General features: G+C 34.2%; 3 protein-coding genes and 1 pseudogene across 3 annotated transcripts; 2 read left to right on the forward strand and 2 right to left on the reverse strand.

Annotated features, from left to right (window-relative positions):
* Positions 1-214: 214 nt before the first annotated feature.
* LOC132176671 (putative glucan endo-1,3-beta-glucosidase GVI) lies at positions 215-1,393 on the reverse strand. Its single transcript, XM_059588942.2, is given in 3 exon segments — positions 215-268; positions 270-1,219; positions 1,324-1,393. Coding segments are annotated over 3 exon segments (1,074 nt in total).
* A 5,065-nt stretch (positions 1,394-6,458) lies between these two features.
* Positions 6,459-10,319, forward strand: LOC132175727 (RNA-binding (RRM/RBD/RNP motifs) family protein). Its single transcript, XM_059587754.2, has 6 exons — positions 6,459-7,466; positions 7,594-7,652; positions 8,107-8,176; positions 8,299-8,424; positions 8,523-8,651; positions 9,665-10,319. Exons 1-6 carry the CDS (start codon positions 6,546-6,548, stop codon positions 10,154-10,156), a joined length of 1,797 nt encoding a protein of 598 aa, XP_059443737.2. The 5' UTR covers positions 6,459-6,545; the 3' UTR covers positions 10,157-10,319.
* Positions 10,320-11,339: 1,020 nt separating this feature from the next.
* On the reverse strand, positions 11,340-15,046 carry LOC132176117 (SNARE associated Golgi protein family). The gene is made up of 4 exons (XM_059588245.2): positions 14,594-15,046; positions 12,542-12,812; positions 12,287-12,457; positions 11,340-11,929 (listed from the first exon to the last, which is right to left on the reverse strand). Exons 1-4 carry the CDS (start codon positions 14,791-14,793, stop codon positions 11,804-11,806), a joined length of 768 nt encoding a protein of 255 aa, XP_059444228.2. The 5' UTR covers positions 14,794-15,046; the 3' UTR covers positions 11,340-11,803.
* Positions 15,047-17,111: 2,065 nt separating this feature from the next.
* On the forward strand, positions 17,112-18,317 carry LOC148586993 (protein PLASTID MOVEMENT IMPAIRED 1 pseudogene; annotated as a pseudogene).
* Positions 18,318-25,906: the final 7,589 nt, after the last annotated feature.

The following is a 25,906-nucleotide window of genomic DNA, read 5'->3' on the forward strand; positions in this document are numbered from 1 at the left end:
AAAAACTAAAAGACACGCAAAGAAAGCCGCAGCCAATTTTCGAGTACATCACGATTGTAGGGGCGGCATATACTCCCTCACTTTCAACCAAATGATTAGAAAAAGAAAAAAAAAATTGCTGTAGATGAAGAACAAAGTACGTGTGAATATCAAGAGCTTCTACCCTTCTAGAGAGTATAAAAAGTATATGATTCATCTTCAAAAAAAGACAAATTCAAACAAGGAAAATGTAAGACGAATTCATTTCAACTGTCAAATGAGTAAAATCAGTAAATAGGGTACACATCTGTCATATTGGGGTAGAACAACCCAAAGTTCTGCTCAGTCCCCGGAGGCTTGAGATTCTCGTTAAAAATGGCAAAAATATAAGACTCTGTGCTATTCCCTGGCCTCTTTGGTGTACCAGAAGCCCCTGATACATGCGCAATCAGGTTCTTATTATACATTCTGGCATTACCGATGGTTGCAACGCCGCCGTTTTCGTCTTTGGATGGCCATCCAGTCTCCGACACAACAATCGGAACAGAGCCACCGCCCACCTTCTCCAGCGCCGAGTAAACAGCATCGGCCATAGCGTCGAAGAGGTTCCTATACTTAAGCCCTCCATCTCTCACCACCACTTTGGTGCTCTCAAATAGCGCGTAGGATAACGGAATCTGTTGCTGATTATTTACGTATGCAAAGTAAGGATACACATTCAGAAGCAGAGGGCTTCCATTTGCTGCCAAGAAACCTGCTATTGATCTCATCACAGAAATCACATCTTTCGAAAATTCCCCTTTTGAAGGAGGGTATGAAAGCCCGAGAATCGCGGTTGACGTGCAAGTACTTACTGGGATATTATAGGCTACTTCAGCGGCATCTAATGCTGCTTTTAGATTCTTCATGGCCGGAAAAACATAGGCTGCCAAGTCGCCGGGGATGACTTCGTTGCCGGCCGATAGGCAACGAAAACGAATCGTTTTGGAATATGGAATCACATTGGTGTTAACCCAGTTTTTGGCGAATGAAAGGTCGCTCCCAAGCATTTGGAGATCCTGGTTTAGTGTTCCAAGGATGACTTCAATTCCTGAATTCTGTAAAGCTTGAAGGGCGTCATGAATGGGGTGGAAAAGGCGAAGCCGTGTTATACGCCTTGATTTCAGGAATGCAACAACCTGGATTGGTGGCGGGAGGTTGTTCCCCTGCATCCCATAATTTACTCCGACAATTCTAGCTTCTGTGTCAAGATTAAACAACGTTAATTGATCAAACATATATGGAAAATTGTTCCAACTCTATAGCTATATATGTAATAAAGCGAATATATATGTATATATATACCAGTTGATATAGTAAGATTGAAGATTAGCAGAAAATATAAGGCAGTTATGCAGCAAAAAGGTCGACCCATTTTCCAGCTAGTTTTTGCTCTAAACAAAACAGTGATTGTTGGGAGCTGATGATGAAATATTGTTCTGAAAAAAACGTATATATAGTGGGGGGAAATAGTGTGAAAGTGATTTGATAATTATATTGTATGTATGAGCATCTTTCATGATATAAGACACACAAAGAAACCCGGCCAACTTGGGTGAATTAAAGAATTCATCCAACTATTTAAAGCTAACTAAACCCATGTAATACAAGACACACAAAGAAACCAAGAAAATACATGCACCAAAACACCCATTGCAGAGTTTGAGAGAGTGAGAATATATAAACAGCCGAAATAATAATAAAAAATAAGAAAAACTTCACAATATTTCATCAATTTTTACGTGTTTTGATATGATACCTCAAAGTTAAAATTTTTTTAATAACTTTTAATTTCTATTCCCTCCACCTTAAATCCTAAGGAATTCTATAAAAAAATATTAAAATACTCTCCACTTTTTTATTTACTGAATTTATCTTTGGGTTGGACAATGCAAAATCCAATCCAATTTTTTTCGATCCAAATCAATCGGCAGATTCGGCACAGCAAAAATATACGATTCACACATGCAAAAATTAAAGAGAGAATAGTCATCAAGCTTAGAAAAGTCAAGAAAAACAATGTTCCTACGAGTGTCAAAAATATGTTGCACACGTGTTCCATTAGTATATATTTATTTTTCTCAGGCTATGGTAAAAAAATAAAAAGAAGTTGAGACAACAAAGACAACAAAATAAATAAAGAATTTATTTTTCTCAGGACCTGGGACGACGGCTCTAGAGTCCTAGTCGACATCGTGGCAACAAAAAAGAAAGAAAGAAAGAGAAATATATATATATATATATATATATATATATATATATATATATATATATATATATATATATATTAGGATTATCCTTTGAGCAATAATCAATAATGACTCGACCATCAAAATCTATCTCATCCAAACATGAATTAAAAATTAATTTAGTTTTTGAAATATGAAATTAACTTTTAGATAACTTTCCAAACTTCCGAATTTTGTTTTCTAGTTTTTCAAACTATTCAAATATTATTTTCAAAAAATTTTATTTTTTATTTTTTATTTTTAGAATTTTTGGAAAAAAAAAAAAAAAAAAAAAACGAATACAACAAAATAGACTCCAAACAAGCAAAGCTTTTCCAAATTGGAAATGTCTGAACTCATCTCTAAAGTTTATCAGTTACGTGATCTTGATTTTAAGAAAAACGATGTAATTATATATTGAGGAATAAAGAGAGCTGTCATTCTTAACTTAATTAGTATGTTTTAATGAAAATGTGAGTTAGAAACCAAACATAAAAATTAAAAATTATTACGGTTCTAATTGAGGAAAGACATTAAACATAAACAAAAGGATTGAAATTTTCTAAAATTAGAATTTCACATAAATTATAACACCCTAGAGTGGGTTGCGGGGTCCATTGTTCTAACTAGTCTAGGGTGGGAGTCCATCTAGATTCTAGCATGTGACTCGCATGAGTAATGGTAATTAAGTACTATATTTTTATTATTGCAAAGTTGATAGTAACTTTTAAAAGGAAAAAATATATTTTAACCCTCTTAACACTATTATTCATTTTGCAATTATGTCTTCAAACTTTAAAAAGTGAAAAGGAGGCCTCATATACTACCTCATTGTGTGTCAATTGTTTGACAGTACATTTTAATTTTTCTTCCCAAAATACCTTTGATTAATAAATAAATTTTTTTAAAAAAAAAAAAAATTTAAGGGGGTTAATTAATATATATGAAAACGCCATCCTTTTTGGGTGTTTTTATTTAATTTTTTTTAATAATTTTAATTTTTTTTCAAATTGATATTTTTTAATAAATCTAATGGTATTTTGGAAAGAAAAATGCAAAAATGTCTAATTTGATAAGTAGTGGTAATATGAAAGGCCATAATATAACTTTTTAAAGTTTAAAAGCGTAAGTAAATGGGTGATAGTTTAAGGGGCTAAATGTATTTTCACCTTTTTGAAATTATCATTATTAAATTTGAAATAAATCACTATTAAATTTTGATTTGAAAATAAAAATAAAAAATAAAAAGTATTCCTACCACTACTCGATCAAATCCCGCCAACCCTTTCCCTCTCAAATTTGGACAACCTAGTTTGAAGAGATGTTCAGTCCTAATTAACCTAGAAACAAAGTTTCTATCCGAATTGACTTGTATTTTCCAAACAAAAGTTTACCCACTATATATACTCGGTCAACGTACGTAGACAAGAGCCCACAAACTTTTTTCTACTAAAAAGAGGCAAGAATTTTAGGAACGATGGATCATCAATATTCTCTTGATCCTCCCACTCCCAATACGAGGGTTGGCGGGGGTTGGCGGCGTGATCTCGTTTTTTTCCTATTTCTGTTGGTTTTTTTCTGTTTGCTAGAGAGGATCATATACCTAATATTAACTATATTATTTGATCGTCTTGCTCGGCCAAGAATCAAGCCCCATCAAATTGATCAACTTATGCCGGCTGTTATGGTGAAAATTAGCAGCGATGGCGACAACGAATACGGCGGTGACAAGTGTGTGATTTGCTTGGAAGAATTCAAGGATGGGGAATGGTGCCGAGTGTTTCCTCACTGCAACCACGAGTTCCATGTGCCGTGCATTGATGCTTGGTTGGAGCGCCGGAATCTTACTTGCCCCGTTTGCCGTCGTTCCCTAGAAGATAATCATGCAATAACGCATAATGTTCATGGAGATAATCTTGTTTGAAAGATGGATTGTGAATTTTTTTGGTAGGGAATTAATTAGTAATTTAGTTGCTTTTACTTAATTCCCTCCTAATGTTTTTTTTTTATAATCAATTCCCTCGATCCTAATGTTGTTTGCACTTTGAAGATCCCTGTTTCGTAAGAATTTTTTTTGTTTTTCCAAATTTATTCTTACATGTCAACAATGTTAAATATATATGTCATTGCTCATTAATGGTTTTTTTTTTTTTTTTTTTTTTTAAATGGAGTCCTTGTTTAATGGTAAGATAAGCATAAGTGCAAATGAACATGTCAAAAAAAAAAAAAAAAAAAAAAAAGTGCAAATGAAAGGTTAAATAAAGTGGCTATTTATTTCTCTTTTTTTTTTTATTAAAAAATATATATTTGCGTAAGGCGTAACAAAGCTCACTTCTCAGTGAATTGGGTTACCGAGGACTACCATTGGCATTGCCGATGGTTAGTCCCTCCTTTAAGGAGGTCACCGACGGACGGTCCCTAGCTAGCCCAACAAGGGTGAGGATCACTAACAACGGTTTATATCAATAAAAAACAAGATGACCCTTCGTTTGTCAATTTAAAATAAAAAATTTACTTTTTGATAAAATCATTAACAAACAATTCAAATACAACATTTTTCAAATTTGAACTCAAAAAAAAAAAAAAAAAAAAAAACATTTTTTTTCAAACCAAAACTTAAAAATACTCTCAAAACCACTATCAAACATACCAATTCAAGTTTGGATGAGATAGATTTTGATGGTCGAGTCATTATAAATTATTGCTCAAAGGATAATCCTAATATAGATTTCATTTCTCTTTCTTAATTTCTCTCTCTCTCTCTCTCTTTTTTTTTTTTTGAGACGAGGTCGATCACGACAGAGCTAGAGCCGTCCCAGGTCCTTGCTCCTAGCAATATCCTGACTTTTTTATTTGTCTCAACTTCTTTTTATGTTTTTTACCTGAGAAAAATAGATATATACTAATGGAACACGTGTACAACATATTTTTGACACTCGTAGGAACATTGTTTTTCTTGACTTTTCTAATTAAGCTTGATGGCTATTCTGCCTTTAGTTTTTGTGTGAATTGCATATTTTTGCGTGCGAATTGATTTGGATTGAAAAAATTGGATTGGATTTTGCATTGTCCAACCCGAACATAATTCAGGAAATAAAAAAAGTTCAAAGGGTATGTTGAAATTTTCGATAGCCTTGTTATAATTTAACGTCAAATCCTAATGAAATGAATAAATTGCATCAAATTAAAAGTTCAAATAATAAAATTAAAAAAATTTTATCTTTAGAATCACCTCAAAGCGTGTGAAAGTTCATAAAACTTTCTAAAGTTTTTTTTTAAAAAAATTATTTCGGCTCTTTATAATCTCACTCTCTTGAACTAAAAATTAATTTAGTTCTTGAAATATGAAATTAACTTTTAGATAACTTTCCAAACTTTGGGTATGATTTTTATTATTAATCTAACAAGAGCGACTTCTATAAGTGCCCACCAATAGGAAATGGCCACGTAAGATTATTTTACCAAATAAAATAAGCATCAAAACACTAAATTATTATGATTTTTCGATTTTTTATTTTTATTTTTTAAGATTGTGCAGGGTTGGGGTGGCAGTGGTGGCCGCACCACCACCCCAGCCCATTTGGAGTGGCCGACGAGCCACCCCAGATTGGTGGAGGTGACCGCGCGGCCACCCCTAGCCCACTTGGGGTGGCCGGCGAGCCACCCACATTGGCTGGGTGGCTGCGCAGGCCACCCCATATCTGTCGGAGGTGGCCGCGTGGGCCACCCCCAGCCCTTTCCATATTCTTAAAAAAATTAAAAAAAAAAATTGAATAAACTTAAATAATCTAGTGTTTTTGTTATTATTTGGGTTTGTGTAATAATTCAAGATGGCAGCTTCTTATTGGCGGGCACAAAAAAGAAAAATATTAGGTGGGTGTAATTGAAGGAGAGAGTAATTAAAGTTTTCCTGTATTTCAAAGTTTTTATCATATAAACTAAAAAACAAAATCCCATAGTTTTTCGTCCGAGATAGTAATCGTGAAGAAAAAATTATACAAAAATAATTGATTATCAAAGTTAAATTCACTTGTTGGTCTAAAAGTTTCAGAAATCAAAATAACTAAAAAATTAAATCCATAATGTTAGTTAAAAATAAGGATAATTTTTCTTATTGTTGCAATTTTGATGAAAATTGTAATTTGTAAATTCTAAAATATTAAAGAGGAAAACGAAAAGCGTTGAGGTTATAAAGTATAAACCAGCCCGGTCCTGATAATTTCAATTTACACCGTCCCTCTTCAAATTCAATTCAACGTCTCTGTTCGCATCGGTTTCGAACCAAAACCTAAAGAAACAATGGGAAAGCTGAAACCTAAAGCCAAAGAACCAAAGGAGTCTCCCCAAAGCGACGCCGTTCCGTCCTCGTCGGGCATTTTCAATACCCTATTCGGCGACGCCACGGACGACCGAAACGCTGCCGTTTCCATCTTCTCTGAAAGCAACCCCTATCGGAGAAAGCCCCAAGAATCATTGGGGTTTGCTCCGGCTGAGTCTCTCAGAAGCCCCAACGACGTCGTCTTTGAAAACTCTAATCTTGACGGTGAGCCGAAGAAGAAGAGGAATAGGGGCAAGGAGAAAAATCCTAACCCTAGTCTCGATTCGTATACGATCCCCGAAGCTTCGGAGGCACCATTGAGGGCGAAGAAAGCAAAGGAAGAGAAACCACAAAAACCGAATCTTGGAGCTGAATCTAACGGTGCGTTTGAGGGCGACAAGGGTGGAAACCCTAATTTGGCTTCTGGGTCAAATGAGCCGTCGAAGAAAGACAAAGGGAAGAAACCCCAAAACCCTAATCTTGAGAACGAAAATGATAGAGAACCTAATTTGGGTTCTGAGTCCGATGGGGCATTGAAGAAAGACGAAGGGAACGGCTCTAAGTTGGGTCCCAAATCGGACGGAGAGAACACTATTTTGGGTGCGAAGAAGAAGAGGAAGAGAGATGAGCTTGAGAGAGAATACGAGGCGAAGAAGTACGGCGTGGCGGCGGAGGAAGAGGAGAGAGAGAAGAAGAAACTTGTGGGGGAGAAGAGGAAAACAGTGGATAATGTGGAGGATTTGGTGGTTTCGCCTGAAGGTTATGACGACGAGAGCAAGCTTTTGAGGACTGTGTTTGTTGGGAACTTGCCGCTAAAGGTGAAGAAGAAGGCTCTTGTTAAGGAATTCAAACAATTTGGGGAGGTGGAGTCTGTGAGGATCCGCTCCGTGCCCATCTTGGATGTGAGTGTTCCATGATTGTGTTCAAACAATTCGAGAAATGGATGTTAGAAACCCTATATTTTATTTCCTTAATAAGTTGTAATATTAAACAGATATGTGATTTATGCCAATGATTTTTGTTTTGCAGACTAAAAGGCCGAGAAAGGAAGCGATCATTACAAAGCAAATCAATGAAACTGCTGACAGGTGAGGATTTTGAATCTCATTGTTGTTTGGATTTTCTACTAGTTTGGCTGATTAAACCTGTTTGAATGTTTTGCATTTTAAACTTTTTATCGTTTTGGTACTCATTTTATGTTGACCATTGATTTTGGGTTGGTTGGTTGTATATATATTTTTTTGACTTTGCTTTACTGTATTGAAATTTTCGTTTCTTTTTATTTATCTTGGTAATTTCATCTTTTTCAGTCGAAAATAAATTTTCTATCTTTACATGAATGAGGCAATATGCTTTTCCTTATCGATAGCTTCTACATAGAATTTATGTTTAAGCTGAAGAAGGTAGTCTTTCCTTTACATCGATTAATTGATAATTGAAACCCGATTGCTATGATTTGTTGTTGATGCTATTATATGTTCTTTTTTATTTTTGTTGTTTCTTCATCTGTCATTTTGCTTATGGCAAAGCTTCTTATTGCAGTGTCCATGCTTACATTGTTTTTAAAACTGAGGAATCCACTAACGCTTCTCTCTCCCATAACATGGCTGTGGTATGTTCTTATCTCAAGTCTTGGCAATCAGCATCATGTTCTGTGTGAAATTTAATATTTATGCCATTTTAATTTTTTAGTGTAAGTTACTAGGTGTTGATGTTTTCTTTAACTGATGATAGGTTGGAGGAAATCACATCCGTGTTGATAGGGCATGCCCGCCTCGTAAGAAGCTGAAAGGGGAGAATGATTCACTTTATGATAACAAGAGAACTGTTTTTGTGGGTAACCTCCCATATGATGTAAAGGTAATTTACTTACATTGATTTTTGTATGTATGTGCTCATAATTATGCTTGTGTTGTTATTGAAGTCTGGACATATGTTCCTTTTACATTATTTTACAGGATGAAGAACTTTATCGGTTGTTTTCTGGTATTGACAATGTGGGATCCTCCATTGAAGCCATTCGGGTCATTAGACATCCTCATATGCATCTCGGAAAGGGTATTGCCTATGTCTTGTTTAAAACAAGGGTATGATCTTTTAATCTCATATTTAGCAGTTAGTTTCATTGAAATTCTTTTATCTATTTGTGGATGCTTGATGAGTTTGTAAAATGCTTAAAACCATTGTAGCGAGAATAATTATGGAATTTGTACCTTCATACTTAGTTGAAATTGAGTTACTCCTGAAGTAATGTTTATGCGAGTTGAAGAAAGTTCAAAACTGCTTGCGATCTTCTCTAATTTCAATGCTATTGGCGTTTGCTTCTGTTTTGGTATTCTTATGCTATTATACAAAGTTTACTATTGTGTATCCAGTCTGACACATAATTTAATGTTAACACTCACCACGGGATGTCACCTTAACATGGATACCATGAGAGTTGGAGTTGAGATCTATAATTCACAGCAAGGGATGGTCGTAGGGACTTGTCTTTTTTTCGGCAGAATTCTTCTTAACAACTCAGTTGTGGAAGTATTTCTAAAGGCTTGCAACTTTGTTGTGTCATTAAATGTTTGTGGACATCTTTGGAGGTTGAGACTTCCATCTGAAATGCTTCATTTTCTTTGTTTTGTGATGTCAATTGGAGTCGTATTTGGAGATAAAGGTAGGGTATTATCAGTAAAGGGAATTGCTTGGGATAGAATTGGTTGGAATATCTTGACTGCTTTATTTTTTACAATATCTTGCATGATTTTCTCTTAGCTGGCAAGATTTAATTGGTGGGATTAGTTTCCTAGAGTCTTCCCCCAATCTTCTCCCAAACTCCATAGGCATACAGATTTTGCTAGAAGGGTTCTAGGAGAGCTTGCCTTCATCTCCTTGTGAACGATGGCTGCAATGCTTTTTGTAAAGGTTAAAGATAGTTAAAAGAACTGTGATTAACTTAGGGGCAAATGTAGACTGAGAAGCAGGAAAACCTGATGAACCTGTAACTGAATATTTAGAATGTTCATGAAATTTTCTAAAGTTCCATTGTTATTTTTAAAATATTGTATAGCCATTAAGTAATTACACCACAATTTACATGTTGTATTTGTAGGAAGCTGCAAATTTGGTTGTTAAGAAACGGAACTTGAAGCTTCGGGATCGAGAGCTGAGGGTCTTCCATGCAACAAAAAGTTCCACCCCATCTAAGAGATCAAATCCATCATCTGCTCAGGCCGCCAATTCTCCTGCCAAGAGGCTGGCACTGGATCCTAGGACTCCAGAGAGCAGTAAGAGGGCAAATATGAAGGCTCCTCCCCCCGTGTCGTCCTACCAGGGCTTGCGTGCAAGCAAATCTGGTGTCCAAAAGAAAGTTCATCAGGAGAAAAGAAAGTTCATCAGGCCAGGCAGTCTGAATTCTAAGAGTCAGAAAGGGGTGAAGCCAAAAGAACGGCATGGGAAAAGACCATCGGTTGCTGCCAGAAAGGCAAAAGCAAACGTGCTCAAGGATGGTGGTGGTTCAAGAGGAGCAGGGATGAAACGCAAGCTAGATAGCCGAACTCCCGAGAGCTTCCAGCGGAACAAGAAGGCCAAGAAATTTAAGTAGGAATACGAAAAGAGATGCTGTTGATGTTGTACGTTGAAGAGGATTAAGACATGGGTGTTTCAACTCCCTGTTTTTTAGGTGTCATCCTTGCACCCTGCTTGGGTGTATTAATTAACTATTTGGAAATTCTTTTTATTGCAATGGAAAGTAAAAGTTGCTTGAATCACAAAACTATTGGAATAATTTTATTTTTTTTTTAATGCTTTGTATTTCCTTGTTCATATTCCTTTTAAACTTTTCCTCTTTTCAATTTAAAATCATATATTGGTATGTTTGATAATGATTTCGAAAGTAATTCAACTATTCAGACTACTTTTCTTCAATGATAAATTAAAGCTAATTCCCGGAATACAACATACATGTTGTTAAGAGATCTGTTATTATAGATAAGAGTTGAAAGAATAGAAAAAATAGCATTTCTCTTGTTTGCTGCCAGTTGTTCCTTTATAGACGTACTCACATACCTGTATAAGAAAACAATTATTGTCTTTGATTAGTTGATTCTGATGTGATTTGCAATTGGTTTTTGTTATGTTATTGGTGCCATTTTTTTTTTTTTTTTTCCCCTACTTGATCCATCAATACCAGGTCATACTCTCTCTTTTCTAATTCAAATATTTAATTTAGTTTAATTTTTTCACTTGAATAAAAATAGAATTGGGTTGTTTAAAGATAATATACTACGTCACATGACACATTGACACCTAATAAGTGTATTACGTGAAGGAATAGTACACTCAACAACAAGTACATTGCCTGAAGAGGAATGAGATTGACCATGAAACTTTAACAAGTGCATTACGGAAATGAAGAATATACTTTACGAACACATTACCAAAAGGGGAGGATAACGTTGACCACAATCTAACTAAATTAGAAATATAGGAAACGAAGAAACCAATTAGTAAATCACCAAAAATATAATTAACATGTGATATTATATTTCGACCAACCCAAGTTTGTTATTCATTCATGAACATCTAATGGAATTAGCCACTCAACTCGCTTTTAGGTCTGTTGGTTTGGTACAGTTACAACCCAAGGACTAAATAAGTAATTTTCTCTATTTTAAATAAAATTATCTTCTTTCCCCAGTTGAAAAAAAAGGTAACAAATTCTCTTCAAGGACTTGAGCACAAAACATGGGATCAAGCGCAACCAATCAGCGCCACAAACAACGTCGTAATCTGCCAATTTCAACCAATTCATTTCTAAGTATCTAATAAATCACCTACATGTCCCATTTGCAGGCGACGCCCAGAAACAATCGATGAAAAACATAAACTATGATAAATCTACCCCAACAGAGAGACTGTCATTTTACACATTGTTTCACTAACAACAATATACATCTCTAAATCTGCAGATTTGATACTTAAATTGAAACTGAATTTAACTTCCAACCGCCACGCCTCGCCTCAGAAACGCAACAATAAACATAACACAACGGAGCAATTTTAGCCTGCAACTTTCCCACATTATCATCTCCAGTGGCTACAGCATCGGCAATGAAATCCACAAGCTGATAGGCAGCCATATATTGTTTTTTATTTGAGGCTGTTCTGTACAGAAATGTAGTGAAACTCAAATGGCCGCCAGGAAAACAAGGGCCCCCTTGTACGTTAAGCCAATTTGGCCAGTAGATTGCTACGGTGTACTCTTGCCCACCAGGGTGGGGGTAACAGAGACAATTCCAATGAGGAATAGAGTAGCAATTGATTGGAAGTCATAGAGATCCCCTATGGATTGCAACTCTCCAAGAGTTAGTCCAGCCTGCATATATACCAAGAGAGTCAGTAATATTTAAGCACTACCAATAGAACGTAAATTCCTACATGAGTGATATTAGAGCCTAATAATCCAAGAACACAGAACAAACTAATTGTAGTGTAGCTTGTTCAACTAATCAAGACCTGAAAATCTCACTTGATGGCTTGGGCTCCCTGACTTCTTGCATAGAAGTCAACTGGGTTCCCCCAAAACAAACTAGACAATAAGATAATGATGTTCACAAAATCTCATATGAGGCAACCCTAAATTCAGTTGGTGCTATGACCACAAACTTTCGCTGCCTAGATCAGTATTAAACACAAACATTCAAGGTTTTACAATATTCAAAAGATAAATTACCCTGACAGTGACAAAAGCCGCAGGTATGAGGCCGACTAAGGTTGCCAGTAAAAAAGTATGATACGGCACATCAACAATTGGAGAAGCAAAATTGATAAACGTATTTGGCAATGTCGGAGTCAATCTTAGAAAAAGCATGTAGTTCAACAGACGCTTTTTTCTTTTAGCCACCTGGAAGTAAAAAAATAGTAATAATCTTGTTACAACCTGATAATTAATAGAGCCAAAGCAGTTACCAGGGGAATTGAGATTCACCTGGGCTTGAAAGAACTTCAGCTTGTCAGGCCAAAGACAGGAGAGAATAGGCCGGCCAATCATCTTTGATAAGAAATAGCATGAAGAAGCACCAGCAGTGGCAGTGAAGACAACCAGAGCTACACCTTTGAAGACTCCAAAAAGGGCTCCGGCCAGCAATGACATGAACACAGTCCCCGGAATCATAAATGTCTGCATGAAAATATAAACCATGCAGTACCCAACCAGGACTTGTGCAGTATAGTCACTTGTGTAACTCTCTAGGTGATCTCTATGGAACAAGAAGGGGAAACAAAAAGAATTATCAATGTAGCATTCCACAATCTCTGCATAAATCAAGCACTAATAGCAGGGGACAAATATCATCTCCAATCAAGGGGAAAGTTTTCTGATAACAAGAACAAAGCTAAGATCCATAAAAGAAACATAAAAATAAAGTACTAGCAATGTATATCAGATCGCATCTGTCAATAGCTACAAGATGATTGTAACTCCAGCAAAGTGCCAAAGGTAGGTTGACTTCCATAATTTTTCAAACATTCAGTCAAATACTAGGGGCCATTGTGCGGTGTAATGGTAAAGTTTCAGGCTGTTCAATGCAAGTGTGTGCAATTGAATCTTGAGAGTGGCCAGTTCATGTAAAATATGGTAGGACCAAATCCAAGCATCCTAAGAGCCCACTTAGGAAGGAACAGCACTGGGTAATTGACCTCTTTTTCAGTCAAATGCTCATTCATTTCACCACAGGCAACAAACTTATGTATGCACAACTTAGTTGCCCTCATCCTCCTTCCGTTCAGTGGCATCCGTACCACATTAAGCTGACCAAGTGTCCTATCTAGGAGAACATTTGGTACCTAATATCAAATATCTATCCAAATTACCCTAGAATCCAATTCAACGTCCTAAACACACAAGGCAGAGGAAAGTAACTTATCTGTCTGCACAACCTAGTAGGTATAAGGAACAACTTTTTTTTTTTTTGTTGGCAAATGAATTGGTATTCTGCATCCACACGTTGCTTAAGAAAATAAAGGGGACAAAAAAACCAATATGAGGGGAGGAACAACGAGTCAACAACCAATCTATTTTTGTCTAGAAAATCTTTCTGGAGACCATCAAGTCAACAATTACAGCACTAAGCTCAAACATGCTGACCCACCAAACTGCTGCTGATCGTACTTGAAGACTAGGATACTTTCCATATGAACTTTATTTCTATTTCTAATTCCAATTAGATGGTAGTGAGTAGAGGCAAGCCAAGGAATCCATGATAAGCCAAAATGAAGAGTCATTATACAGGTGTTAACCTTACAATAACCTGAATCAGATAAACAAGTACGTTGACTAGTTCTCCAAGCCAATTTCAATTCAACCCACAATTTCAATTCAGATAATCAAGTACGTTTACTAGCGTGATCTAGACTGAAGAAAATGTAAAAAATCTTGCTCAAATCCAAGTGAGAAAGCAAACCCATTATCTTTTTCATATTAACCAGTTTTTTCTCTACTACTTTCAATTAATCAAGAAAAAATTTACAATGCTTTAGAAATCTAGGAAAAAATCATAACTTTTTAATTGAGTTATATCTGGCAAAAGGAAAAAAAAAATGCTTTACATCTAAAACCAATGCTTCTCTATTCAGTTTCTGCTGAAATAGAGCTGTGATAGACCAACATTCATTCATGCAAAAAATCCAAATCAGACCCACAAGCAGAAATGCTAACATTCTCAATACCCCACCTCCATCGTGATGCATTATGACCCCAAAAATCATAATAAACTCATAAAATTAGATCCTTGATCAGATTCAATCACAAAACCAAATCTCCCAATAAAAACGAGTTCCTGAAAATAAAATCCCTTGAAAATTCAATTTTTTTTTTCTCCGAGACCCCAATCCCATATGTCTCCAAGGAAATTTTCTTGCATATAGAACCAATTTTGGTTCATGCAATCATTAAATTACAATACTCCCCCCAAAAAAGTTATAATTTCTCCAAAATGGAAATAAAAAACGAAAGGGAAAAAACGATAATAAGAAAAATTACCGGAGGATTTGAAGATCTTCGAGGGTACGAGGGAGCTTAAGGAAGCTGTAATCAGATGCTGGCATGGTCAGGTACACACAGAGAAGACCCACCACGAAGCCCAACACCACGGTGGAAGCCGCCGCCACCTCCCAAACGCTCAATGGAAACTTCGATGCCACAGCCTCCACCTCCCCACTGCTCTTCTCTCCCTTTCCCATCTCCGTAAATTCCTTTTCCTTTCCTTTGGAGAGAGAGCGAGGAAATGGGTACCCCTCAATCGCTTTGCTTGCTTCTGGGTCACTTCCTTTCCCTTGAGATTGTTGTTTGAATGCTTCTTCTTCCTCCTCCTCTTCTTTCCTTTCTCTCTCTCTTTATCTTATGGTGACAGAGAGTGAAAGAGAGAAGGACAAAGAATATTCGCCGCTCTGTTAGAGAGATTAAAACCAAAAAGAAATCTCATCGCCGAAAATTTCTTTTGAACTTGTACGTTTTTCCTTAGCTTATTCATCTTCATAATTTCTTCTCTTAATTATTATCGTATCATCATAAGAATTCTTAAAATATTTTATTATAATAAATCTTTTTATCATTATTTTTAATGTAAATAATTATCGCCTAATTTCTACAAAAAAAGAAAATAAAGTATACTGATTTTCTTTCTCAGTTTGTTAAGTTTTTTTTTTCTTTTTTTTTTTTTTTTTTTGTGCTTCTTCTTCTCTCAATTATGAAGATTGAAGAGTCGGTATCAATGGGTTAGGTGGAAGTTTTACCAGACTATATAACTTCCATTCAATTCCCCTCCCTTCACACATCCTCAAACATGAAAGGCATTGTATGAAAATCATATTGTATTTTACGATATAATTACGAGTATTATAATTTTTACTATAAATTTTTAAATAAATTTATGTGACGGTTTATAATTAGTAAAAAAGTTTAAGTACAAATTTAATTAATTAATAGTATATCAACCATTCACTTTTAATAATCTTAATAGTTTTATTCAAAAAAAAAAAATCTTAATAGTTATAATTTTTAAATAAATTATAATATTTCATGAATTTTTCTTTTGTATTTAAATAGATATGACTTATGGGGTACATTCTTTTCTTCATACTTTAACCAAACTCTTATTCAATTTTACAATGCGTACTATTGCTTGATTTGATATTTTATAATTTCGAACTACATCCTCTATTAAAAGGTAGAGCGATAGGTCTTCAAGATGTAGTTTAATCGGCTGAGATCACGTCTAATGAAATGAAAGTGTTTCCAAGAGGTAGTTTAATCGACTGGAATTACGTCTAATGAAACGAAAATCACTAGTTTGAATCTTTCTCCTCACTCTTGTGCGGACATATTAAAAAAATAAAAAATAATAATAATAATAATAAAATAAAGGTAGAGGGATAGTGATGGCATACAAATATTATTAGTCATTGTGCAGGCTTTTAGTAAAATAACTATAAAGTGTAAAAGAATGATTTGATTTGTGAAATGGACTCTAATGGAATAATTATTCTCTTGTTCGGTAGGAGTTTATTCTTGAGAATAATGGAAATGACTAATTACATACACAAGAGAAATAGTTATTTCTTAAGAATAACTATAAAAGTATAAATGACAAAAATATTATGATAAAATATAGTTATATAGGAGAAAAAGATGATTGCCAACATTAAAAAAGATAAAAACTAGTAAAAACATAGATAAACGATTAATTGACTCATTTAAGGAGCTAGGTCTCGTTTGGTATTTTATTTTAAAAATTAAAAAATATATTTTTCTCAAAATTATTAATAAATAAATCCAAAAACATAAACTTTTCAAAAAAAACTTTTTAAATTTGGATTGCACTAAAAAAACACTTCTTGATTTTAAATCACATTAAAATATTTTTTTCAAATTTGAAATTAAAATTATTATCTAACACATTCTAATGAAACTATTTGTAAAAAATCAGACCAATGACAAGAATTAATAAATAACTAATACGAGCTTATCATAATAGTAAAGTTAGGCAATTTTGGTGGGATCTAATTTTCTAATATTAAAATGTTTGTTAAATTAAAGTGCGCATTTAGATTATTATTATTATTATTAGGGCAGTAAACAAAATATTTTTTTTATTTATCTCTACTTTGGTTTGGCCGGTGCGGGAGGTTAGGGTAATTTTGGCTTAAGAATTTGACTATGCGACACGTAGGATACGATAAACACGTGCAAGTGTGAGAGGCGCGACAATAGAGAAATAATCATTGTCGTACGCTAAAAGCGGCATGTGTGCTTACCCTACTCAACGGGAGAGGCTTACATACAGTTGTTTTAAACTACCGCAATCTGCGGTAGTTTAAAACAACCGCTCAGATTTTCCTAAGGGTTAAAGAACCCAAAACTGCAGTGATTTTTTTAATAAAAAAAAAAAATTGACGGCAAGAAAGATGCCGTTAAGTACTCCCCACCCAAACCTTATCTCTCTTCTCTAAAGGTAGAAAACCCAAAAATATTTTAATCAACGCCGGCCCTACTGAAGACTCCAAAAGCCATGACCTTGGACTCTTTCTTTCCAAGTACAGAGGTAGTCAATCACTCTCCTGTATGTAAGCCTCTCCCTTTAATTTATATTTTAAAGGTATCCGAGTTCGGCAATGGGACACAAGTTTCAATCTTTCGGGGAAGGCGAAAGGAGGAGAACTAGTTTTGAAACTGGGGTTCCAGATTATGGAGAAAGATGGAGGTATTGGAATCTATAGACAGGCTGAGGAATCAAGGTCAGATAAATCTAGTAATTTATCGTCTTCTTTTGCTCGAAAGCAATCAAAGGCATCCTTTAGTGTCCCTAGTCCTAGGATGTCGAGCCGTAAGGAAGCTTGGAGTCCTTCACAGACAGGAGCAAACACAGCAGATCTTCAAGGAATGGATGACTTGAATCTCGATGAGCCAGAGCCAGAGCCAGAACCAAAGCCAGAGCCCAAGCCAGCGGCTGCAAAGTTGGAAGAACAAGAAACAAAAATGGAAGATCTCGATCTCCCTGACTTCGAAGTTGTGGATAAAGGTATTGAGGTTCAAGAAAAAGAGGAGGATTCAGAAAAGTTAGTTGAAGAAAGATCAGTGTCAAGCGAGGTTGTCAAAGAGGTAGTGCATGATCAGGTACATCTCACAAGATTAACCGAACTAGATTCAATTGCTCAACAAATAAAAGCTCTCGAGTCTATGATGGCTGAAGAAAAAATTGTCAAGACAGAGGAAGACTCTGGATCACAGAGACTCGATGCAGAGGAAGAAAACGTAACAAGGGAATTTCTTCAGTTGCTTGAGGAAGAAGAAACAAGTAAATATAAATTCAATCAACCTGATGAAATTCCACCTCTCCAGGTTGAAGGAGCCGAGGATTATACAGAACCTGAGTCCAAAGTGTACCTCCCAGATCTTGGCAAGGGCTTGGGCTGCGTTGTGCAAACAAGGGATGGGGGCTACTTAGCTGCCATGGATCCTCTGGATACTGAAGTTTCAAGGAAGGACACTCCAAAGCTAGCCATGCAAATATCAAAACCATTTGTTCTCCAATCACATCAATCCACAAGTGGGGTTGAATTGCTTCAGAAGATGGCAGCCATGGGGATTGATGAACTCGGCTCTACAATTTTGTCTTTGATGCCCATGGATGAACTGATGGGTAAAACTGCAGAACAAATAGCTTTTGAGTTGTAAAGAAATTCAATTAATTCCATAAATATGTTAATTGTAATTTGGCACATTCCCTGGATTATGATAAATTTTCTAGAATTGTTGTTGGCATGTATGACTACTTCTGGTTCTTTCAGATATAGTTAGACCAAGTTTGGTTGTAAAGAGAAGAGAGATAAGGTTTGGGTGGGGAGTACTTAACGGCATCTTTCTTGCCGTCAATTTTTTTTTTTTATTAAAAAAATCACTGCAGTTTTGGGTTCTTTAACCCTTAGGAAAATCTGAGCGGTTGTTTTAAACTACCGCAGATTGCGGTAGTTTAAAACAACTGTATGTAAGCCTCTCCCCTACTCAACAGCAGTGCTCCACTCCCCACGCAATTAACTGCATTTTGTTTTATTTGTTAGTTCAATTATACTAAAAACCTAAAGTGCCCTTTGTCGTTTTTTGCTGTGCCTTTTTTTTTTTTGGTTTTCTTTTTTGTTTTTGTTTTTGTTTTTTTTTTTTTCTTTTTTCTTTTAATGCAAACAGCTTGATAAATATTTCTATCAAACTCGATTGGAGTCAACCCAATTTATAAAAATAATGTGTCTTTTTTTTAAAAAATAGTAAGTGAGATGTACATATTTTTTTTAATAAAATTTATTTAAATTTTGTTTCTGTTTTTATAAATTGAGTCGGAAAAACTTCCTTTAACGAGTTTAGAGAAAAATCATATCCAACGAATTTGGTTCAGAATCAAACTCTTATCCAAATATAATTGAAATAATATAGTAATAAAAATTAGCATTTAATTTTTTTTTTTTTATAAAAATTAATTTCATAATTTTTTTTTTCTTCCCAGTATATTCCACTCGATTTGATGCTTATGCTATGCACATCATGTGGATGTCACTAGGCTAGCCTTGTAATTGAGATAACCATAAATCCATAATACTTCCGAATTTTAAAATCATTATAAAATGTCCCTATTGTTAGCATAGTATAGCTTATATTATGACAGATTTTCGGTCTTTGAAAAAAAAAAAAAAAACTTTAGAAAACATTGCTAAATAAAGCGAAATTATTTGGACAACTCTTTTTTTTTTTTTTTTTTTTTTTTCAGAGCAAAAATGCAGAGGGGACGATCAATGGTGACTATTCAACTCGAGCGTGATTATGGTAACACTATCAGTTGAGAATTGCTAGGAAGGGCCTAGACTGCAAAAACTACATGCACTTCCTCAAAATTAATTAAGCTATAATCTGAACGAGTTGTATTAAGACATTAATAGAATTCAAAGCAATTAATATTAATTAAATTTGTGTGAATAATTTTTTATTGCGAAAAAAAAAAAACCAATTTCACCCATTAATATATGTCCAACTTTATGAGAATTTTTTTTTGAAATTAACGTCAGCGGTGATTTGAAGAAGTAATTGATAGTGATAGAGGCAATACATCATGATGTTGATATTGGTCCAAAGGGAGTTTGCCGTAAAAGTGACGAAGAGTATTTTAAAAAGTGAAGACCATTTTCCAGCTAATGCCTAATAATGCGTGTCATAGTCAACCACTTGGTCCACTTGTAAATTTTTCATTAAAATTAAAAAAAAAGTAAACCATGTTTTTGTGGTGTGGCTAAAGAGAAATATTTTTAAGAATGTGGCCCTAAACGTGAACCCCGATGTTGACACTGGAATAAATTGACTCGTATTATTCTATATAAAGGAAATCAACCTTCATGTCCTCATAGGCTTTATAGTATATTGATCCAAGTAAAAAAGCTTAAATTACCATTCACCGAGTGATCTGAGGAACAGAAAAATAAATAAATAAATAAAAGACGGGGCGAAAACGGTTAAGACCTCACCCCATAGATCACTACTGAAAGTAGATATAGAGAGAAGACAATCTTATTTAAAAACACCAAAAATACAATAAAAAAAAATAATAAAAAAAAAAACCCAAAACACCCTCACCTAATCTACCAAATCCAAGAGAGGTGGCGGCCAACCTACTAGTCTATTGCTAGAAGGCATCTCGAGAACTATTAACACACTCGTCCTAATTGATCTACGATAAAGGCAAGAGAATGAGGGAAAAAGAGGAATGGGGAGAGGAGGGACTTACGACTCCCTCCCCCTACTCTGCATGACCAATCATATCTTGACATCAATCTTAATAACACGATTTAATTACTGACTAAAACAATTTAAAATAAAGTTTTAATACAAGGCCAACAAAGTTGGAAAAAAAAAAAAAAAAAAAAACCTCAAAATGAAACATATATAGCAAATTTTTTTGAGAAATGCTAGGGGTTAATATTTTTCTTATATTTGGCTCATCTCATCTTACAAATCAACCATTAAATTTGTGGACTTATGTGGATCTCACATAAGTCAATAGTAGATCTTACAAATTTAATGGGTGATCTATTGAATTTGTATGAAAATATGGGTCAAATATGAGAAACCTATTGACCCCTAGCATTTCTAAAAAAAAAAAAAATTTTTTTTTTTTTTTTTTTTTAGAAAACAGTTTTCAATAGCCAATAGACGATCTGATAAAATATAAATTAAAATAAAATAATAGAAGGATATTTAGAGAAGAGAGGAAGAGAGGGAACAAAAAAATAAAAATAATTCGGCTTAGAAATGTATTTTTACTTTAGGGTAATAATACCTCATAGAGTTACATCTTTTATTCAATTTACTTTATTGTAGACTGTAGAGTATGGAAAGTTATTTATAGGCCATATGAGCATACAATAAGTAAATTAATAACAAAAATAAATCACAAAATTATGACATGGAATTCTAATATTTTATAAGAAAAATAGGTTTCATTGTCCTGATAATATATTAATATGTGATAAGAAAAATAGCCTTTTACAGCCCCGCTAGCTTCCATTGAATAAGAAAATTAGTCAAAGATTTTTTTTAAAAAAATAACAAATTCTTATCAGAGATTTTCATTAATTACTCCTCTTTGTTCTTGCTTTTACGAAATTAGAGGCTCGTGATTTAGAGCGCACTTTATAGATTGATTATTATTATTATTATTATTATAGAGAGAGAGAGAGAGAGGGGGGGATTGAATTAGTCGTTGGTTATTACTTGTCCTTGCGGCAATTGCCTTTAATCGCTGTCTCTCAAGTCTCAATTGCCTTTGATATTATAATATGGTCCCAATTTTGAAATTGTTGATAAGGACGTATCGACAATTTCAAGGTGAATGATAGTTTTTTGGATTTGGCTTAAACATTGTGTTAATTAGGCTTGTTATCTTTGTTATATTATTTCAAATATAAATTGTATACATTCTATAAATACAAACGGCCAATGCTCAATTTAAGTAAGGCAGAATATTCAAACATATTGCTATTCTTACATGGTATTAAAGTGACTTACATCTCTCACATGGCTTTCCCTGCCCCGCATAGGTTGCAAAACTGCTTTCAACACAAATTAAAAGCCAATAACTATCGAATCTGGAAAACACAGGTTGTCCCTCAATTGAAGGGAGTTGAAGTTATGTGGATGGCTTCGTAACTGCTCCACAGAAGTTCTCCACCACCTCTGCAGCTGGCACAATCACTATCACTGCCAACTCAACATATACGCATTGGCAGCTTCAGGACCAATTGATCATCGAAGCCCAGTAGGGCTGGTGGACGAAGACACACGGATGAGGGAAGTTTATATATCCCCTTTTCATTCAGCCAGCAGAGGAGGATTTTTCCGGACCCCTCTTCATTCACAAGAAAATATTAAGGGTGAAATTCAATATTAGAGTTGGTATCAAGGGTAAATTTACGAACTGGGAGGAGGTTTTTGGTTATGGAGGGCAGGTGAAGGACATTATGTAAAAGAAAAGAGATGAAGGATGAGGATAGGTGGGTGTCCCCAATGTGTGCAAGGGGTACTCCATCACCATTGCCCATTTGAATGTACTCCGAGGATCAATTGGTCCTGAAGCTGCCATTGCAATTCAAATGATAGTGATTGTGCCGGCTGCAAAGGTGGTGGAGAACTTCTACGGTGGTGGCGCCATCCACATAACCATACACATCAACTCCCTTCAATTGAAGGACAACCAGTATTTTTCAGAGGCGATAGCTATCGGATTTCAATTTGTGTTGAAAGCAGTTTGTTTTGCAAGCTATGGAGGGCAGCGGATCGAGGAGTTGATTGAAGAGGAAGCCATGTGAGAAACGTGAGTCACAATTGGCTCTGATACCATGTTATAATAATAATATATTTGAATATTCTACCTTACTCAATTGAGCATTGATTGTTTGTATTTATAGAATGTATACAATTTACATTTGAAATATTACAACTTATCTAAGAAGATAAGAATTTACAATTATTGAAGAGATGAGAGACCTAATCTAATGTAACAACCTTATCTAAGATAGCAAGCCTTATCTAAGATAACAAGTTTATCTAAGTTTAAACTTTGAGTTTATCTCAGTTTAAACTTTGTATCAACTTCCTGTGTAGGCTTCTGTAGGGTATAATCAACCTTCTTGTTATTATCCTTTACAAGCTGTAAGGAAATTATTGTATATAAAATTTCATCAATCAACAAATATTCACATATATAGCAGAAAGTCGAGATGATAATTCATGTTCGCGTGTCGACATAACAATATAAAACTATATTATTCAACTTTAACTCAATTCATTAAATTAAGACAACTAAATTCTAACTCACTAATTTTGTGAATTATGTCAAAAATTGTCAACCTTTAAATGTCACATATGGAGGTATGTGTATAAGACTGTATATGTCAATCATAACTCGACCCATTTATAAGATTATATATATATATATAATTACAATTTACCGCAGCCTTTGCATTCCGTTCAAAGCTACCATAATTGCGTGTTGGTCCACTGCCGTTGTCATAAGAAAGGAACCAGTGATGGATGTTTAAGGTTATATGTCTAATTGAGTCATCACCCATTCAAGTCGTTTATTTTAAGTAAGCTTTAACGTAATAACTTGGCCAAATAGAAAAAAGATCAAACTTCTAAATAACTATTTACTTTTTGGTTTCTAATTGTTTGACAAAAACTATATGGTTTCTAAACTTTCATCAATTCAAACTAACACAAATGATTACCAAATGTCCGAAAAGAGCAACGGCATTTAACCTTTGGATTGTTCCACACCGACACTGTATCTGATAGATAAATTTGACCAACTAATTTTGTAATTTAGTTAGCATAACAGATGGTGATTAGTTTTTAAAGGTCAAACTAGTTTGAAAATTTCCAACTTATTATGGATGACTTCCAAACTCGAAAACTCCATTAAATACTTACTTTGGAGGATTCTTTGACTATTGCTTAGAAAAAAATAAAATAAAAGGTTTTAACAAATTCTCGGATATTAAGTTCTTATAATTTGTTTTATATAGATAATAATCAAGGTAAAATAAGAAATACCTTTTTCCCGAAACCATCCATTTTTAAGTTGAGGTTAATTCCTTGATCCAAAATACCATTCGGCCTTCTGTTCATATTAAAAGAGGGAAGAGCGAGACATCCGATGAAGCGCGCCATCAAACTGAGAAAGTAAGTCGGAAATGAAGAAACAACTTGATCCTCCGATGAGGGATTTGGACTAGGGGTGCAAAGGCGGGCGGTTAAAAACCGCCCGCTAACCGCTAACCGCTATAACCGCCAACTGCCTAACCGCTTAACCGCCTAACCGCATTAACCGCTAACCGCCTAACCGCTATAACCGCCTAGCGGTTAGCAGTTAGCGGTTATTGGGTCTACTAACCGTAACCGCTAACCGCTAACCGCCTTTTTATATAATATATTTTTATAATTATAATTATAAAAATATTTATACATATAACATAATCACTTCATCATTAAATCACAATTTTTTTAAAAAAATAATTAAATCACAATTTGAGTATTAATATATTATCACTATAATTTATATGATTATATCATATAATCACTTGGTCATTAAATCACAATTTTTTTTAGAAAAAATAATTAAATCACAATTTGAGTATTAATATATTATCACTATAATTTATATGGTTATATCATATGAGATTAATCATTAAATCATTTGATTATATAATAACAAATTATACATATATAATATGACATAACTCATAAGTATACCAATTCATACTAATACAACAATTAATTATCTAGAGACTTATTTCCAATGTATGTTATATATGTTATAAGTCTATATAAGTCTACATATGTATATGAATAATATAAATATATAATATCAATACTTAATCATATGATTCAATGACAATTCAAATACTTTATTCAAGACTTCAAGTGAATCATATTATTAATGTACAATGATGATATGATTCGTATAATATCAAATTAAGTAATTGACATTGGATTAAACAATGACCAATGTGTTACTTATAAACACAATTTAAGTATTAATGTATTATCATTATAATTTTAGTAATTTATATATTATCACTGTAATTGATACGATTATATCACATGATGACTTGATCATTAAATCATATGATTATATAATAATAAATAATACATATATAATATGACATAACTCATAAGTCATAAATCTACAAGTTAATCATATGATTCATATACAATGATAATTACATTAATTCAATTGAATTAAACAATATATTACTTATAACTACAAGTCTACAATTTAATTAAAGCATTATTAGATACTTTAGGAATTTAGGATTTAGGAGTTTGAACATTACCATTTACCATTAGATATTAAGTTCAATTCAAAGAAAAAAGATTATAAGTAAATATGATAAGAATTTAAATAATTAACCGGTTATGATTTAATATTTAAGGAAAATTTTTTAAAGTACAAGTAAATGTAAATTTTGGGTCAAATATATTTGATTTTTCAATATAGGCTCTTTTTATAGCAATTGGGCCCAAGAAGATATTAAAAATCTAAGAAAAGAAAAATGAGGGTAAAAAAAAGCCCAAAAAGCCCTAAAGAAAGCCCAAAAAGCCCAAAAAAAAAGCCCAATTTTTAAAAAGCGGTTAGCGGACGATTTTCTATTTCGCTAACCGCTAACCGGCGGTTAACCGCTAACCGCTAACCGCTAGGCGGTTAGCGGTTGCGGTTAGTAAAATCTACTAACCGCTAAGGCGGTTACGGTTAGCGGTTATTGCCACTAACCGCTAACCGTAACCGCCTTTGCACCCCTAATTTGGACCAGTTCTTAAAGGAACTTTCATTCAAGTTTTAGACCGTCAATTAAGTTATGATTTTTGATCCGAGGGTTGGTGGGAGGGTTCGCGAGCCTCTCGTTTGCATTGATTTCATATACACTGGACGGACGGTCACAAGTTGTGCATGTATTGGAATACACAACTGTCTTCACGATCGAGCCTTTGCTTTGTGCTTGATAATATAGATCTTAAACATATATAATAAATGATTTTTTCTTGTCAAATCAATATCATTACGGGAGGACTGATCGAATAAGGACCACATTTTTATTTCGCTATTATTTTATTTGTTGACTTGTTGGTGCCAATCAACTTTTTAAATTTTATTTTTAATAATGACCAATCTAAAGACGAATTAACATCGTCATAACATGATAAAATAATTGTAAGATAAAAATGTAATTTCTAACATTTTTATCACTCATAAAGAAA

This window comes from Corylus avellana, chromosome 3 (genome assembly GCF_965113065.1).
Source record: "Corylus avellana chromosome 3, dhCorAvel1.hap1.2, whole genome shotgun sequence".
Lineage (NCBI taxonomy): Eukaryota > Viridiplantae > Streptophyta > Magnoliopsida > Fagales > Betulaceae > Corylus > Corylus avellana.

Coding starts and splice junctions, on each gene's coding strand:
- LOC132175727 (XM_059587754.2), top strand. CDS start 6,546: ATGGGAAAGCTGAAACCTAAAGCCAAAGAACCAAAGGAGTCTCCCCAA. Junction 7,653..8,106: donor ATCAATGAAACTGCTGACAG/GTGAGGATTTTG, acceptor TTCTTATTGCAG/TGTCCATGCTTACATTGTTT. Junction 8,177..8,298: donor TCTCCCATAACATGGCTGTG/GTATGTTCTTAT, acceptor AACTGATGATAG/GTTGGAGGAAATCACATCCG.
- LOC132176117 (XM_059588245.2), bottom strand. CDS start 14,793: ATGGGAAAGGGAGAGAAGAGCAGTGGGGAGGTGGAGGCTGTGGCATCG. Junction 12,813..14,593: donor GAAGATCTTCAAATCCTCCG/GTAATTTTTCTT, acceptor CTTGTTCCATAG/AGATCACCTAGAGAGTTACA. Junction 12,458..12,541: donor TGAAGTTCTTTCAAGCCCAG/GTGAATCTCAAT, acceptor TTTTACTTCCAG/GTGGCTAAAAGAAAAAAGCG.